At 42.3% G+C, this 17,678-nt stretch overlaps 1 protein-coding gene across 3 annotated transcripts in view; it reads right to left on the reverse strand.

Annotated features, from left to right (window-relative positions):
- The window catches only part of slc12a5a (solute carrier family 12 member 5a), a 226,047-nt gene that overhangs the window by 23,706 nt on the left and 184,663 nt on the right, over nt 1–17,678 (reverse strand). For all 3 annotated transcript variants that reach the window (XM_061219845.1, XM_061219844.1, XM_061219846.1), the window contains 10 exons: nt 14,555–14,609; nt 13,838–13,968; nt 13,214–13,461; nt 10,886–11,097; nt 8,873–9,040; nt 4,504–4,602; nt 3,992–4,049; nt 3,367–3,541; nt 1,578–1,696; nt 743–841 (listed from right to left, as the gene is read on the reverse strand). In XM_061219845.1, the coding sequence (XP_061075829.1) occupies nt 743–841; nt 1,578–1,696; nt 3,367–3,541; nt 3,992–4,049; nt 4,504–4,602; nt 8,873–9,040; nt 10,886–11,097; nt 13,214–13,461; nt 13,838–13,968; nt 14,555–14,609 (1,364 nt within the window). The remainder of the gene's footprint in view (nt 1–742; nt 842–1,577; nt 1,697–3,366; nt 3,542–3,991; nt 4,050–4,503; nt 4,603–8,872; nt 9,041–10,885; nt 11,098–13,213; nt 13,462–13,837; nt 13,969–14,554; nt 14,610–17,678) is intronic.

Raw genomic sequence — 17,678 nt, forward strand, 5'->3', positions numbered from 1 at the left:
AGACTGACTGACAGATTCACTGACTGCTTTACCCACTTAGTGATTGATGCATTGAGAATGTGACGATTCCTAAAAGTCCCCACAGATTTGCTGTAAGTGAAGGTGACAGATATCAACTGCAGGATCAGGGGAGTATGCTGAAGACTTCCAAATACCTTTTAAATTCAGGATCAATCACTGTTGCTGACTTTTAATTATTTAAACAAACTTGCACTTCCATCAATGATATCTCTCTCTCTTCAGTCCAGTACAACCACTTAGTGCACAGGATGCAGGATAGTAGAGTTTCCTCTTATCAAGCTCCTCTTTAAAGCAAGTTTACCACCCCTCTCTCTGGCACACCAACACTCGCTTGGCTGAAGTCATATCTCTTCAGGTTATCCTTCAGCTGAGTGAAAACAAGTGCCGTCTTTGGCCATAGAGCATCTGGTGGACTGAGACCTCCTTATTGATGCCATGTGACAGACTGTCATCACCCTATATGGCAAAACCATCTGCTGGGTCCTCCATCATGTGCTCCCGACATCATTTCACCTGTACACTAAGTGCAGATCATAGAGTCATAGTTAAATCTACAAGAAATTAGATTTTGAAATCTTAACCAAACCCTTGCTTCGCTGATAATCACACTTGACTTCAGTTTTCTGGTAATTAAACTTATTTGCTGCATTGCTTGGTGATAATATGATAATTTACCCATGACTCATTATCGCCTCTTTCTGCGATAGGCTGTTGAACTCACCAATGGTAGAATTTGAATCGGGGCCTCCAGTTGGGCGTGCGGAGCAGAGTCTGCAGGGCACAGGCCAGGTTGACGAACATATAGCACATCAAGAAGAACCTGATGGAGAAAAGCAAAGCTACGCTTAGATGATGGAGACATATAAGCCCTAACTGCCAACAGGGTTACATCCTTCACCCACACGAGTCACAACACACACTATAATGACTAAGAGAGTAGTGCTTTGTTCCTTGTTCGCTTTCACACTCACTAACTAGTAGCTAATGCTACCGCATTCCAACGTGACAGCTAACAAGATCTGCAATGCTGTAATTCACCCTAGCAAGCCTGCTAATGTACTGTGCTAACATTCACTCAGTTAATACACGTGTTAGTGACAACTGAATGTTTTTGCTTTTTGGGGAGTTTTTTTTGTTGCCGTTTTCTTGGAGGGGTTCAGGCTTGGTTCTTCCAAATTCACCCATTTGTGGCTTTTCTGTGAGAGTGCCTCAGGAGAAAGTAGTATATAAATGAAGTTTAACTGAATTGAAAGAATAATGAACTTATGTGGAAAGATGTGTAATTATAAGCACTGTATGCCAGTGCTTTATGAGTGTATAGTCATCCTTACCATACCATACACACTAATCACTGCAGGTTTACAACTGGATGTGAGAAAATAGATTAGTTTATTGTGAAAAGAGAAAATATCAACACGTGTCACCTATTAGAGAAGGAAAATTGGATGTTCAGAGCTAGACTACTTGGGAGCCAGTATATTCTTGAAAAGAGGAAACAGTACAATGGAAATGTGTGATACTGTGTTTGAGAGGTATGCTTTGCGGGATGCACTCACATGGAGAGGATAGGAGCAACGGCGTCCAGGGAAGCGATGAGGATCCCGCTCTCACAGATACACGCAGTCAACAGCAGGGCCCAGGTAGGCTCTCCATTGGCCTTACCATGACCAAACACCTGCACACAGAACAGAGATTACATTGAGCATGTGCCAAACACCTGCACACAGAACAAAGATTACACTGAGCATGTGCCAAACACCTGCACACAGAACAGAGATTACACTGAGCATGTGCCAAACACCTGCACACAGAACAGAGAGATTACACTGAGCATGCGCCAAACACCTGCACACAGAACAGAGAGATTAAACTGAGCATGTGCCAAACACCTGCCCACAGAACAGAGAGATTAAACTGAGCATGTGCCAAACACCTGCACACAGAACAGAGATTACACTGGGCATGTGCCAAACACCTGCACACTGAACAGAGATTACACTGAGCATGTGCCAAACACCTGCACACAGAATTACACTGAGCATGTGTCAAACACCTGCACACAGAATTACACTGAGCATGTGTCAAACACCTGCACCCAGAATTACACTGAGCATGTGTCAAACACCTGCACACAGAATTACACTGAGCATGTGTCAAACACCTGCACACAGAATCACACTGAGCATGTGTCAAACACCTGCACACAGAATTACACTGAGCATGTGTCAAACACCTGCACACAGAATCACACTGAGCATGTGTCAAACACCTGCACACAGAATCACACTGAGCATGTGTCAAACACCTGCACACAGAATCACACTGAGCATGTGTCAAACACCTGCACACAGAATTACACTGAGCATGTGCCAAACACCTGCACACAGAATCACACTGAGCATGTGCAACAGGACAGAGAGCTGCTGGAAACAGTCTGCTGCAGTGCTCTATCATTCTCCAGCCCCGCCCCCCTCCGCCCATCTCAGGTCACTTTGGGCCTTCAATACAGCATCATAAATCATCACTGCACCCTGGGGACAGACAGCTTAAACCATTACTTCTGCTGTTCACTGAGCGGAGAGACAGCCCTGGTGTGTGCTGAGTGTGTGTGTGTGTGTGTGTGTGTATTTCTGTGCCTGTGTGTCTGTCTAGGTATGTTTGCATATACGTATTTGTATGTGTTTATGTGTGTTTGTGTGTGCCTGTGTGTTTGTGCAAGTATGTTCGTATATTTAGTATGTATTTGTATGTGTTCATGTGTGCGGCATGTGTGTGCGTCTTTATGTTTTTGTTTTTGTTTGGCATGCAAAGGCGATTGCTCATCTACAGCAGGGCTCAGATTTCAGTGATCTCTTCTGTCACCTGATGTTACCTGCTGAGTGATGAGCTGATGAGGTCAGATCCAGACAGACCAATCAGATGCACTGACCGTGAAGAAGGGCATGAGGTCGGTGCCAGACAGACCAATCAGATGCACTGACCGTGAGGAAGGGCATGAGGTCCATGCCAGACACACCAATCAGATGCACTGACCCTGAGGACGGGCATGAGGTCAGACCCCAATTAACCAATCAGATGCACTGACCCTGAGGACGGGCATGAGGTCAGACCCCAATTAACCAATCAGATGCACTGACCCTGAGGACGGGCATGAGGTCAGACCCCAATTAACCAATCAGATGCACTGACCCTGAGGACGGGCATGAGGTCAGACCCCAATTAACCAATCAGATGCACTGACCCTGAGGACGGGCATGAGGTCAGACCCCAATTAACCAATCAGATGCACTGACCCTGAGGACGGGCATGAGGTCAGACCCCAATTAACCAATCAGATGCACTGACCCTGAGGAAGGGCACGATGCCATCACGGGAGATGGCCTGCAGGAGGCGTGGCGCCCCCGTCAAACTCTGCAGCCCCGCCCCACAGGTGGAGAAGAAGGAGCCAATCACGATCACCCACGGGGACGGCCATGCCAGCGTGCCGATCACCAGGTTCCCGTTCACAGCTTCTCCGAACCTGAAGGACACAGCAAGTACCCAACGGTTTTTCCCCAAAAATCCATGGCAAAACAGATGAATTTCAGGTTTGAACAAATATACATGAAAACCGACTACTGTAGCCACACGTCATTTAAAAAAAAAACGTTTGCCTAAACCCCAAACCTGAAGAAAACAGCAAGTGTACAAGAGCATTTCCAAAAACCGTGGCCCAAATGTATCAAATTTGAACAAATACAGTAATATTTAGGAAAACATTACATTACATTAATGGCATTTGGCAGACTTATCCAGAGTGACGAACAACAAAGTGCAAAGTGCATAACCAAGAGTGCTGAAAGACCCTAGAGGGAAGTACAATTTCAACAAAAACAGACTACTGTAGCCACACGTCTCTTTCAGAAAGCACAAATGTGACTAAACCCATGTGTATGAAAATACAGACGAGGAGAGAAATGGCAATTCTTACTTATCCCTCAGCACCACGCCCTCGATACAAGCCCCAAACAGGAACACACTCGACATGTCTGAGGAGCACTGTTAAGAAAAATGGTGTCGGCCGCTTTAGAGGTAAACAGACAAGCAGACGGCCAGACACACATGAATAAATAGAAAGATACTTTACTTTCCTTAAATGAGAAAGCAGACTGGCTCTATCTTGATTTGTACAGTAAGTACGTAACAGACCCGGGTCAAATACGTAATTGTTTTAAATTCAAATACGTTTCTGTGCGATTGAGCCAAGCAAGAGGACCAGAAGGTGGGGTTTGCGAGAGTATTTTGGGAGTATCATAGGTTCCAATGCAGCAGACAAGCTCAGTAAAGCATAGAAAAGTATTTGAATCCAAAACAATCATCTCGCATCTCGACCCATTTCTGGGATGTACTTATGTAAGAACCCAGTACTGCACACGGCTCCAGAGCAGGCACAGGTGAGAGGTCCAGACGGAAAGAGCCACAGAATGTGCCGGAAAAGGATACAGACTAAGGAGGTGGTAGTGATGGCCATGATGGTCCCGATGGGGATGGACTTCTGTGCATCCCGTAGATCTCCAGACCGGTTAGAACCGGCCATGATCCCTGCAACACACACCTCGGAGTGACTGGAGTGCCATCAGACAAGTATTCACCAGCTGGAACGTTTCAATAATTTTTCTGGTCACATCTTACCATTGTCATGACATTATTTATAGAATAGTAGATGAAAATCCCTGAAAAATATATTTTAGTTGGAACACACACACACACACACACACACACACACACACACACACACACACACACACACACACACCTGTGTAGGTAAATTCATCTGTTTCCAGGAAAATGTCCAGTGTTACTTCAATGCAAACAAAGCACAGACGAGTCCAATAGGGACTAGACTTGATTTAACACTGAACAGTTTACTGAGTGGAAGAACCGACAAGAGCTATAGCTTGTTTGGGAGAAAGGTGTCCTTCTTATGATTTTTTTATTTAACCTTATTTTAACCAGTCAGTCCCACTGATGTACAAATATCTTTTACAAAGAAGACAGAGTCAAGAGAGCAGCTTAACAGCCAGGTTAAAGACTAAAGATAAAATAAACAAAGGAAATGCAGATTTACATGAAGTGAACACTGAAGACAGCCCTCTGTGGCTGAGACAGAAGTGTTCTAGGTTTAAGAGGCTTGAGTCATCTTGGCCCAGGCTATTTTCCTGTGAGCTTGCATTAATGTAATGAGATAAACAGCTCGGCAATATCCACTGGGATGTGAGAGCAGGTCACTTAAAGTTTAAGGTGTCGGGACCAGACAGATGATTTAACCGCTGATATTGAGCTGAATTCCTGGGGGAAGAAGGGGATTGAAGATAAGGTTGTTAAACGTATCAGGGGAGCTTTGCCCTGGAGGAAGGAATTATAATATTAAAGCTTTTTTTAAGCTTGTTTGCAGTGTTACTGGAAAAACCGCTGTGTCTGAGGGAAATTCTCATTACTGCACTCAGAACGTTATGCTTTTCTGCTTACATGTGTTTGCAGTGAGAGTACAGTGCAGGTTAGCACAGTGCAGTCCATAAGTACTTGGACAGTGACACATTTCTTGTCGTTTTTTTTGACATAAAACAATCACTATGTGGTTAAAGTACATACTTTTAGCTTAATTTCAGGGCTGTTGCATCCCTATTGGTTGAACAGTGTATAAATTGTAGCCATTATTATACATAGTCCCCCCAATTTTATGGGACCAAAAGTAATTGGACAACTGGCTTCTCAAATGTTTCTTGGACAGGTGTGTTACGTTCAACATTAGTTCATGCATAAAAGGTCAGTTGATTTTGTCAGTTGAGTGCCATCTACATTTGAAGTCTCTTGTTGTTGTCTCTCAACACGAGGACCAAAGAAGTGTCAATGCTAGTAAAGTAGGCCATCATTAGATACATAACCAAAAAAGTAGGTTTGTCAAAATCAACTGTTTGATACATTGTCAAGAAGCATGCTTGGTTTTTAATACATAAAAAAAATTATTATAATAATCTGTTACGACCCAAAATGCACCGGCATTACAACGACCAGGAGGCCATAACACAAAACCAGCCTCTAGCGTACAACTATAACCACAACCTGAAAGGGAGATCTATAAGAAGGAGGGAGGCAGGGAGTTAGATCTATAAATTATGATAAAGTTATCAAAATCTAGGCATAAATAATACAAGCTCAGCATAGGTTGCAGGGCCTCACTGGTTAATCAGTGGGAATGAAAAGTACTGAAGTACAGAGCCAAAATAACAAAAATAAATAAATGTCTCACTGTCCAAATACTATCCAAAAAGTTGCTGTTGTGCCTATGAGCCCACATTCAATACTATGCGGCACAGTCACCATTTATCACCTCCCAACCCACCACCTTACCTTCCACAAGGAATGAACCGCACATAAGAAACTTCTAATTTACAGTAGTATTACTTTCGCAGATCAAATGTAATGGAATCTCCCATTAATAAGAAAAACAGAAATCATATTTGCTCTGTTTGTTGTTCAAAAAGACACGCTCCTATGTTACAGAAAACAAAGGAAAAAGTTCAGTAACTGAAACTGTAACAGTTAGGTATAGCTATGCTTTCCAGAAGCACCTACCTAGGTGGCGTTTTGCCTTAGCTAGGTGGGTTTTTAGATGGCTAACTTAGACTAAATCTAGCTAGCTGCAGCTATACTTCAAAATGGGCAGTTTACTAGCTTACATTGTCTGAACCTAGCTAAGTGATAATAAGCTAGCAAAACCTTTCGCAAACCTTTTTCAAATGTAGCTATGCACATGCAACCGACCTAAACTAAATTTTCCTATTTTTTGCTGGGATGCTGCGATTGGGCGTGTCTTAAAAAAGTAGGTGCAGAAAAAGTAGTCCATTTTGAAAAGCATCCAAATAATTATTCTTGAGCTTTTTTTCTGAGACTATTTGTTCAGCTTTACTTTTAATGATGTGTCATAATGAATATGCACTAAAAATAAAACCCTTGGCTAAGAACTCAATCTGGACTTGTAGCCTGTTATTTCAATGTAGGGTAAATACTAGTAGACTGCATGCACATGGAAATGTTTCTGAAGGAAAGTAGTTTTTATTTGATTTGATATGTGTTTACTGAATTTCTAGACAAATCTATATGAGTTATACAATCCAAATTTATGCAATAATACACTCGCAGTCGTGACTCACTGTGAGTGACTCAATATATTTATATATTTAAAAAAGGAAAAGTAAAGAATTATTTTTTTATAATGCAGTTTTAAGAGGAGCACTTCTAAAGTGTTGCTAGGTTATTAGTTTATGCTTGTAACTTAGCAACACTTCAGAAACACTCCTGTTAAACCAACATAATAATAAAAAAATTAACATAAACAAAGCAGTATGGTTTTGCTAAGTTAGGAGTGACTTATTTCATGTCTCTCAGCCAATCAAATTGCAAGGATGGGACAAATGTTGCATAAAAGGCTATAAAGACAAATAGGCCTATTTCAAAATGTCAGAAGTAGCTATTTTATTTCAATTCCATGATACAGCAAAAGGGTACACATTTTTACATGAAGAGATTGTTCATTCCTCTGTAAAACCGCAGTATGTCCTGATTTCTTTGTTAATTTTGAGGCTTGCAATTAGGCATATTGTTTGCGTAAAGAATCTATTTGGCCCACTAGCAAAAAGCTACTCTTGCAAGCCCTGCCTTCCATTTTTTATACGTAGCTTTCTTCAGTCAAACCTTGAGGAGACGTCCATTGCCTGCCATCAACAAGGTATTTGCATATTACTACGGAGATCACGTTTTCTTGTGTGTAATGAGAAATATCCCGTAACAGCCAGTCAGCGAGCTAGCTAGCTGATCGCAAACAACTTTTAAAAGCCTAGGTTTGCTAGTTAACTAGCTGCCATTAACGCTGCCTTTTTCTGTGTAGCTAGCTGGCAAGTGAACTCACTTTATTGGTGTATTTTGTTGGCATTTATGCTTATGCGAAAATAATAAACTATCTGGTGATTTAGCCAGGCTTGATATGTTTTATGAATAGCTTGGTACGACAAATGGGCAGCTAGCTAGATGGTAAGTAGATTCTACGGAAGAAGAATAAATGTCAAAGCGGCTTGCCATAAAGAACTGAGGTTTCAGCCTTGCTGGACTGACTGGACTTGAGTCTGACACAGACTGTTAGAGGCAGTATATGACAGGCTGCTGTATATACATAACAGTCTCCCATTGTTCTCACGTTCATTTACAATTCATAACAACTCAACGACTCAAACTTGGAGCCTGATTTATAAGTTAGCATTGTGTCTCGCCATGTTAAGTCTATTATGGGCAATTAATCGTCAAAATGTATCATTTTCAGGTTGAATTAAAATGTAACTCTACAGCCATGAAATTACAAAAAGCATGTACAGCATGTCTCAGAATGACAGACAGAATGAGAGGTCTTGTGTCAGGATCTGTTACATTTAAATTGAGTCATTTTGGTGCCAAAAAAGTCTTATGCTAATCTTAGGGGTAACCCCAACATAGTAATCACGTAACGTAGCTGTAGCAAAATCAGTATTTGGTGAGCCCGTTGTCATTGTAGTAGACCAGCGAAATGGCATTGAGATTTTAAAACGGGTGTAACCAATGCAAACACCGCTACCGCGCTCACTATAACATGACAGCAGAATGTGTGTATGTGAGAGGTAAACATGAATATGGCCCATACTGCCCTCCTCCCCCATGTGTATATTGCAGTGAATTCTGGGTACATGCTTCCAGTATAGCAGGAGTCGGAGGTCGCCTACGAATATCAGGGTTAGGGCTAGGGTTAGGGTCTGCTCTGGGAGTGGGAGCAGCCTCTACTGACCTGTCACTGAGGGGAAATAGATTCCCACCAGCAGGGTGAAGAAGCTGGTGATGTCGGAGAGGACGTAGCGGTTGGTGTTGGTCTGAGGGGCGTCCGGATCCACCACTGACTGTATCCCCCGCTTCTCCAGAATGATCCCCTTATCCATGTAATAGCCAAAGAAGTTCTCTGCCATTGGAAGAGAGGATAAGAGTGAGGCCGACACAGGAAGAGGGAAGGGGAAAGCTGAACCCCCACATTCAACAAAAGACACGTTGTGTCAGGGCCCATACCCAGTCATCGTCACATCAAAGCCTGGATTTCTGCACATCAAAAAGTCACCACATCCTTTGTCAGGTTAACTGCCAAATAATATGTTATCAGCTTACATTCCTGCGACCTATGATCACCCGTAATCTACATGCATGCATTTATGAGTGTGTCGTACAACAGTACAACTCAGTGAGCAATTTATTATGTGACCCTGTACACCAGTTTGTTAGTGCACATATATAATCGGCCAATCATATGGCAGCAACTAAATGCATAAAAGCATGCAGATGTGGTCAAGAGGTTCAGCTCTTTTTCAGACCAAATGCCAGAATGGGGAAGAAATGTGATCTAAGTTACTTTTAAAGTGGAATGATTGTTGGTGGCAGACAGGGTGGTTTGAGCATCTCAGAAACTGCTGATCTCCTGGGAATTTCTATGCACAACAGTCTCTAGAAAACCAAAAAATATGCAGTGAGCAGCAGTTCTGCAGGCAAAAATGTGTTAGTGAGAGAGGTCAGAGAAGAAGCTGACAGGAAGGTGACAGTAATGCGAATAACCACATATTACAACAGAGGTATGCAGAAGAGCGTCTCTGAACCCACAATGGATCAAACCTCTACGTTACAGCAGCAGAAGTCTAAAAAATAAGTCTAAAAAATATGTCTAATAAATACTTAATAAAGTGCTCACTGAGTGTATGTATTTACAGTAGAACCTCAGAGAACCAAACAAGTCGGGAATAAAGAGAGTTTGGAACACTGACATTTTCCCGAACGCTGAAAGTGACGTTGAAATACACCAGTTTTAGGAAATTAAATATTTATTTTAGTTCAGTTTATTTCAAGTCATAACCAACTATAGGCTAAACTTAGTGATGGCAATGCTCACACTCTTGTAACTCAACACCAATGGTAAACAAAGGTCGCTGCTTGCATTGACAGCAAATTTCTTCCTACGGCTTATGGAAGTCATACTATTGTTTTCCAAAATTCAAGTTTACTATTATTCCACCAGATATTTTGTCCGCCTACTCCTCCCATAGTTTTTGAGATTTCGACACCAAACCAACTAACACCCTAGCAACCACCTAGCAACATTTTAGCAACCACCTAGCAACACCCTAGCAACCACCTAGCAACACCTCCGCAACCACCTAGAAACGTCCTAGAAACCACATAACAACAAACACAACAAAACCAATGGTCACTATTTTTTTTTAATTCTGCTTGTTACATTGTGGTGTTATGGGTGAAATATCACCCGGCAGAAAATATTGGCTATTGATAGTATGGCATGCAGCATTGAAAAGTTGTGCGTAGTTCTGTAGGTAAAATTTGACTGAAACAAGACTCATCTTTGGGTCAAGACAAATCTTCTTAAGGAAATGCGCATCTGTAGTTTTAATATAATTAATATGTTTTTTCTCAAGTAATAGTGTTACTTATTATCTTTTGTCAGTCGGCATTTTGTATTAATGTTATACTTCCCATTTTTACCCTGTTCTCTCTGAGGTTCTACTGTATATCCCGGCCAGGCCTGGGTCAAATACGTAATCGTTTTGTATTCAAACACTTTTCTGTGGTCGATTAATCTTGCCTGGTGCAATTGAGGACCAGAAGGTATTTCATAGGTTCCAATACACCAGACAAGCTCGGTAAAGCCTAGAAAAGTGTTTGAATCCAAAGCACTAACGTATTTGAACCAGGTCTGATCCATGCACATTTCAGCAAAGCATATATTTTCCAACTCATGACCTCTCACCAGCCATGATGCCGCTGGCGACCCCAGGAATGCCCTGGGCCGATGACACGTTGTTGTTGGTGAAGTAGTCGTCGCAGGTGGCGTTGAGGAACTCGGAGTCGCAGAACAGTCTCCAGAGCTTGGTGGTGACGGTGCCGTTGTCCCGCGCCACCACCTTGGCGCATACGTCAAAGCCCTTCCAGACCAAGGTGCGGTTTCCAAGGAGACAGATTCTGTGGCAAAGACGGGCTTCAGCGCTCAATGCCAGCTTCAGCTAAACCGTCCTGACTAAAACCCGAGCTGTGGCCATATTCCCTTCTGACTAATAATGGGGATAGTGAGGGTTCATAAACTCAAAAATAAATACTTACTGTGAACACACTAACAAGTTTGTTTTTATCATTTCAGCCACACAATCCTTCGGCCAATTAAACAAGCCAGTAATGGAGATGTTAGCTCCTCCCAGTCTTAAGGGTTCCAATTGCTAGGGATGTGTATCGTTAGGATTTTATTGATACCGATACCAATACCGATACTCCTTATCGGTGCCGGTATTTATCGATACTCTTATCGATACCACGGCGTGTAATTTAGTGTATAAAATAAAGACGTTACATGGTGGTAAAAGATTCAATCGTTTTTTATTACCACAAGGGGGGGTAACACCAGCAACATCATTAAACAACTTACAGCACCTGCCTTTTAAGCCCTTAGCAAGTCAACATGTGCAGTGTGAGGTATGTCAAAAAAACTAGCAGGCAGCTCCATACAGCCTTAAAGGTAACTGTCAATGTGATAATGCTTCAACAGAACAGAAGCTTAACTTAAAATTACAAATACTTCTCAGAATAGATTAAATAAATAAAAAACCTAGGGAGATGACCAAAGCCCTTGCCTACATGTTCAACCCAACAGACACATATATGTAAACAGAACAGTGTAGGGGAGGCGCTTCTCCTGATGCATTTAGCCGTAACAGTTTTTGTTAAGGAAAAGCAACATATTTACTTTCTCTGGCAGCAGCCGAGATCGTTCTGGACAGTGACGTCACTCAATACACTCGGATAAAATGGCGCTGCGCATGTTTTAAAAAAGGGTAATTTAATTACTTATTATTTTTAATCCAGCTTTACTGGCAATCTTAAACCTTTAAGGATGTATATATTGGGAATCAATCTTGTAAATTATGCCAATTTAATCTAGTATTTCACTTCCCCTTTAATGATTCATACACTCACCGTGACTTGATGAAGAAGCACTGTCGGAGTCTGCCTGCACGGTGGAGGGCACGGTGTTGTTAGCGTCTGCCGGGTTGCTAACTTTAGATGTGTTGTTTAGGCAGTCAAACACGCCGCACTCCTTCAGCTTTATGCTATGGGTAGACTGCAAGTGTTTCCTGATGTTGCTGGTGTTACCCTCCTTTGACACAACTACTTTCTTGACTACTAGAGAAAACAACGGGGCGCTGCGTCATAACCTGTCGACGGCGGCAGTGTCATAATTACGCGACGGTTAGGTAGACTCTTAAAAAATACCGAAAACAGTATCGTTTGTCCAGAATCTTTAGCGGTACTCTGGTAACGACCAATTAGGAACCAGTACCAAAAAATACCGGCTCCCAGTACACATCCCTACCAATTGCTATGTCTGAAATTGTCCCTTGTTCACTCATTTGCTTTTCCTACATGGGAAACTCAATGTGATACTCTGTAGTATTTCTGTACTCCGAGTAGTAAATTAGGATTTTTGGTACAATAGGTAATATCGGACTTCTAACGGTCAAGAGAGAAATTGCAGCAACAAACACGCTCAAACCACAACACATATCCCACCCCTTCTCTGTGAATGTGCTAAAGTTGACTGCCATTGGCTGTGGCCATTAGAACCGATTTTCAACCAATGAGCTTGAATTATTGTACAGCTATACAATGTTTTGGTACAGAGTGCTGGCCCGTCAAATGCATATTTTGAAACCCGAATTTAAGGACTATAAACACTGCTAGAGAGTGAGTCAACATGTCAGTGAGCCTTTTTCAATGATAGGAAGGGATTTACAATGGTGTTGTAACAATATTTGAAGACAAAAATCCTACCTATTATACCTTTAAGACATTAAGAGTTTAAATCTGCCGGAGTGCACGTGCATTGGCAAGGCATTGCATTGTGGTATTCTTTAGCATGAATACTGTATATCCTTTGTACACTACATGCTTTGCGTTGTGGGAATTCTGGAGGGCACTACAGAGTGCATACACTTTACAGTTGGAATACAGACACTGCATGAAGTGCACAGTGTAGTGAATGGGGCTAATGTCCCATTGAAATGGCACGTCCTGCGATGTTACTCACGGGAAGTCGGGCGGGTCGAAGGCGGTCTTAATGACGCCGGCGTAGACGGCCAGGATGGACACGATGACGCAGGTGAGGAAGACGAGGGCCAGCTTGTTGACGTACTTGACGCCGACGAAGACCAGCAGCGCCATGGAGGACAGCACGCAGGTGCCGTAGATCCGCATGTTGTTCAGCAGGGCCGCCTCCGCCTCCGCCCCCTCCAGGCCCTCCAGCTTAAAGATGGCCGCCTGGGGCACGATGTAGATCTGCTCACGGGAGACAGGAGGTCATTCTGATCGGCCCTAATGATAACATAACCCCTGCTCTCCACTATGGTTTATCAGCACAGGTCTTTGCCTGCTACAGCCCTCTATATGTCTACTGTACTTCAAACCACACCTTCAAACCTTCAGACTCAAAACGTCTCCCAAACAGTTTAATTCATACTGGAGTCAGTTTTCTGTACAGTATATAGGCAAGCCTGACTGTACAGATTGTGCACTTTTTAAAAGTATTCTTGCGAAAGAAGAGAAGATGGAAAAAGAGGGACAGGAGACACTGAACAGGAATAGGAGAACAAACGAACAGGAGAAGGGAAGAGTAAGAAAAGAAAAGGGAGGGAGAGTCAGGGTAGGCCCTCACCAGGAGGATCTCAATGCACCCCAGGATGTACATGGCCCCGGCAAAGGTGGTCCCCAGGTAGAAGCAGATGCCGACTGCGCCCCCAAACTCAGGCCCCAGGGAGCGCGAGATCATATAGTAGGAGCCCCCAGCTGCCAATCAGAACAAAGTACATGTAGCATCAGAGCCAATCAGAATGATTCAAAACATATTACACCCAATAATTTGCGAACAAGTGAATGAGTTACTGGAACTAATTAGATATCTTTGTCGCATTTAAAATACATGATGGTCTGATTAAAAGGGTAGAATACAATGGACAGCACTCTCCAGAATATAAACGTATTAATTACATAGATGTTATATATGAGGATCACACTTTACAATAAGGTTACATAAATTGCCATTAACTAATGTAGTTGTTAGTAATGAATTATGCACAAATCCATCTATCTATCTAGCAATCAATCAATCAACATATAAAAACAACATTTACACACAACACTAAACATGAGTGTAAAGTACATGTTATTGGAAAAAGACATGTTAAAATGAGCTACAACTATAGATTTCTTTCTTCAGGAATACTAGTTAATTTATAAATGGCAAGTGAATACAGGCTATAAAAATATAGCAAAAAAGGAATAACAAAATCTTATGGAAACTGTGAATATAACAGCGTGGTCTCACTGCCTTGGATCCGTAATCGTTATTCACAAACCGGGCATCCGTACTCACCTGGCACCACTCCGTTGGTGGCGATGGCACTCATTGAAATGGCGGTGAGCATGGTCTGGGAAGGGAGAGGAGAGAGGGGTCAGTTCCCGGCAGTGCCGGTGACTATCGTAATCCCGACCGCGTCCCCGCCGACGCGGAACGGCCGCTTCCGCGGAAGATGCCGGCTTGTCGCTAATCTCTTCAACATGGCCGCCGGACAGAGTCCCCTCTCAGCCTGACAGCCACTCCACCGCCAGCTCGCTCGCTAATCAGGTTATAATGAAGTGAGACCCGCTCTCTGAAGAACACAGATAAGAGGGTAATTCTTTTAGTGTGTTTATCTGATGTTAGGAGGCTTAAATTCAAGTAGGAGCTGATTCAATCTGATCAAATGGAGGCAGCAACATGGAACTAACGGAAAACCGACATACCCACCCTCCCCCTTTTTTTCAGAGTGGCAGATTTTCTTTTGTCCTGCTAAAAAGTCGATTTTACCAGTTTAAAGATACTGTGAGTTTTGATGTTGGTCCCTGGGAATGTTGTCCGTCAGGTCTGGTGGATGTCTCTTTCATTGGCAGTATAATATCTGGTCAATGAATGTTATGTCAGGTAATATTTATGAAGTGATGCTTAATCGGTCATTGGCCAGTCAATTATATCTGTGTATTATAAAGTGTATATGTGACTGATCGAATGCTTGAGGGGAATATTCACAAAATTAGCATTATTATTTTATCACATGAAACTAAAATACAGATTCACAACTCCAAAATGAGATCAAGATGGACCAATTACTTTGGCCGTAATGTTAAATAGAACATTATACTTCTGCTAAATACAGTTGTGAGAAATTCGCTTTTTTTACATTTGCATACATACTCAGCACAAAATCCACTTTTAGAAATGGAATTGGTGCTTTAAAAGGATAGATTTGGATGGTTATTTACTCTGTCAATAAGATCATTTTGAATGTGCAGTGTTGCAATAAAAAATAATTCATACATTTTTGTATTCTTCTCATTCTCTTCTCTGTATGTGTCTGTGATTCCAGTACAATAACAGTTATAGATAGTATCAACGATGTGTTCAAAGTGTCATTGCTCCCATTCTCACCTACTCAGCTCTGACTGACATCCTATCCCAGGATGCATCTGAAAGGCTGGAGGACTATTGGCTCGTGGTGGCTGGAAAATCATTCCCATTGTTTTTAGGAATGTTGTGGGGGCTTATTTGCATTTGAAGGGTTGGATGAGTAAATGGGAGGACAACATGGATGTACATTATGTTCAAATCTGTTTGCTTTGGTAAGCTTACTGCCTGGCCAGTGTCTCTGGCTGTTTCTTTTTATTTCTCAGCCTCATAGCAGCTTCCTGGAATTTCCTTGGCACTGTTCTGGCCCTCATGCTGACAAAAGCCAATAACAGACTCCAACGGCAAAAGCCTAGAATCAAAACTAGATACTGAAAGCTTTCTTATACCTGCACTAAGGAAGTGAATGAATACAACAGACTAATCAGAAACAGCTGAGAACCAACTGTCTAATTACTTCTGATCCCAAAAAATGGGGGGACTATGCAAGAAACAGGATGTAATTCTTACACGGATATGGATGTACATAACCTCAAATTAAAGGTGACAGTCTGTAGTTCCGTTGCTTCATGTCACATCCAATGTGCTGGTGTACAGAGCCAAATACTTAGGGAGTTACGCCCTATATTTCCCAACAACCTGCCCTTATTAGATCTATACTGTACCATGAGAAACAAACAAACCATATCACGATTTGTATATTTGCAGTGGAACCAGCTACATATTTTATTTGGACAAAATAAACTCCCTCTTCTTTCCCTGTTTACGCCGAGATGAAGAGGAGTCAAAACATTTTGACAACAGACACATTTTGAATTAGGTGCTGTTGAAAAACACAATGTGGCTGTCATCCATTATTAGTGGTAGAGGCATACTTTGCAAGGGATCGCAAGTTTTCTTCTTTTGGTGATCCGAGGGGTAGCAGTCAACATCAGAGTTTGTAGATAATGACCCAGTGTTCTTCTATGCCCAGTAGGGGAAGGCTAACGTGCTTTTGATACATCTGAGAAGCTTTTCTTGTCTTTCAGTAATAATACCAGTCTAAGCTGGGTAAGGCTTCTGTTTTATATTGCGAGCATTAGGCTTTTATCTACATTTTTTCTTGTTTCACATAACATTACATTTTGGATGCAACACTCCATTGCACACTGCATACCCTTTTGATGGCATACTGAGCTGATTATTATATTAATACCATTAATATAGTTTCGAGATTAAAATTGAAAGTCGCAGATTCACAGAGGGACATAAGTAAGATGGAATACTTAGCTGATCTACTGCACAACATTTCCATCCTGTTTTAGTGCATTGACCCCTGCAATACATATGCATGGACCGATTAATCTTCGTATCACATGGAAGGTCGCAGAGTGAGTGATCCATATAGAGCACATCTTACAATAACTGCAATTTTGACCCAATGCAACCATTTAGTAAATCAGATTTAGATATGGGCGGCACGGATGGTGCAGTGGGTAGCACTGCCGCCTCACAGCTAGGAGGTCCTGGGTTCGAATCCCTGTCGGCCGGGGCCTCTCTGTGCGGAGTTTGCATGTTCTCCCCGTGTCTGCGTGGGTTTCCTCCGGGTACTCCGGTTTCCTCCCACAGTCCAAAGACATGCAGGTTAGGCTGATTGGAGAGTCTAAATTGCCCATAGGTATGAGTGTGTGAGTGAATGGTGTGTGTGCCCTGTGATGGACTGGCGACCTGTCCAGGGTGTATTCCTGCCTTTCGCCCAATGTATGCTGGGATAGGCTCCAGCCCCCCTGTGACCCTGTTCAGGATAAGCAGGTTAAGATAATGGATGGATGGATGGATGTAGATATGGCTGTTGTGTTTTTTTCTTCTTCAAGATGCAGTCACTATCCTTTGATAAAACTGGCCCAGAGTCTTTTTTTTTATGCTGTGCCTTTTCTTTTGCTGCATTATCCAGTGCATTCTCAAATTAATTATGCTAGAATCAGGCTGCAGTGAAAGACCATGGCTTCTGTCTGTAGAGGAGTCTCATTGTGGTGGTTCAATACACAATTGTACAGGTTTTATTTGGAGACTGTTC

The sequence above is a fragment of the Conger conger genome, chromosome 14 (assembly GCF_963514075.1).
Source record: "Conger conger chromosome 14, fConCon1.1, whole genome shotgun sequence".
Taxonomy (NCBI): Eukaryota; Metazoa; Chordata; class Actinopteri; order Anguilliformes; family Congridae; genus Conger; species Conger conger.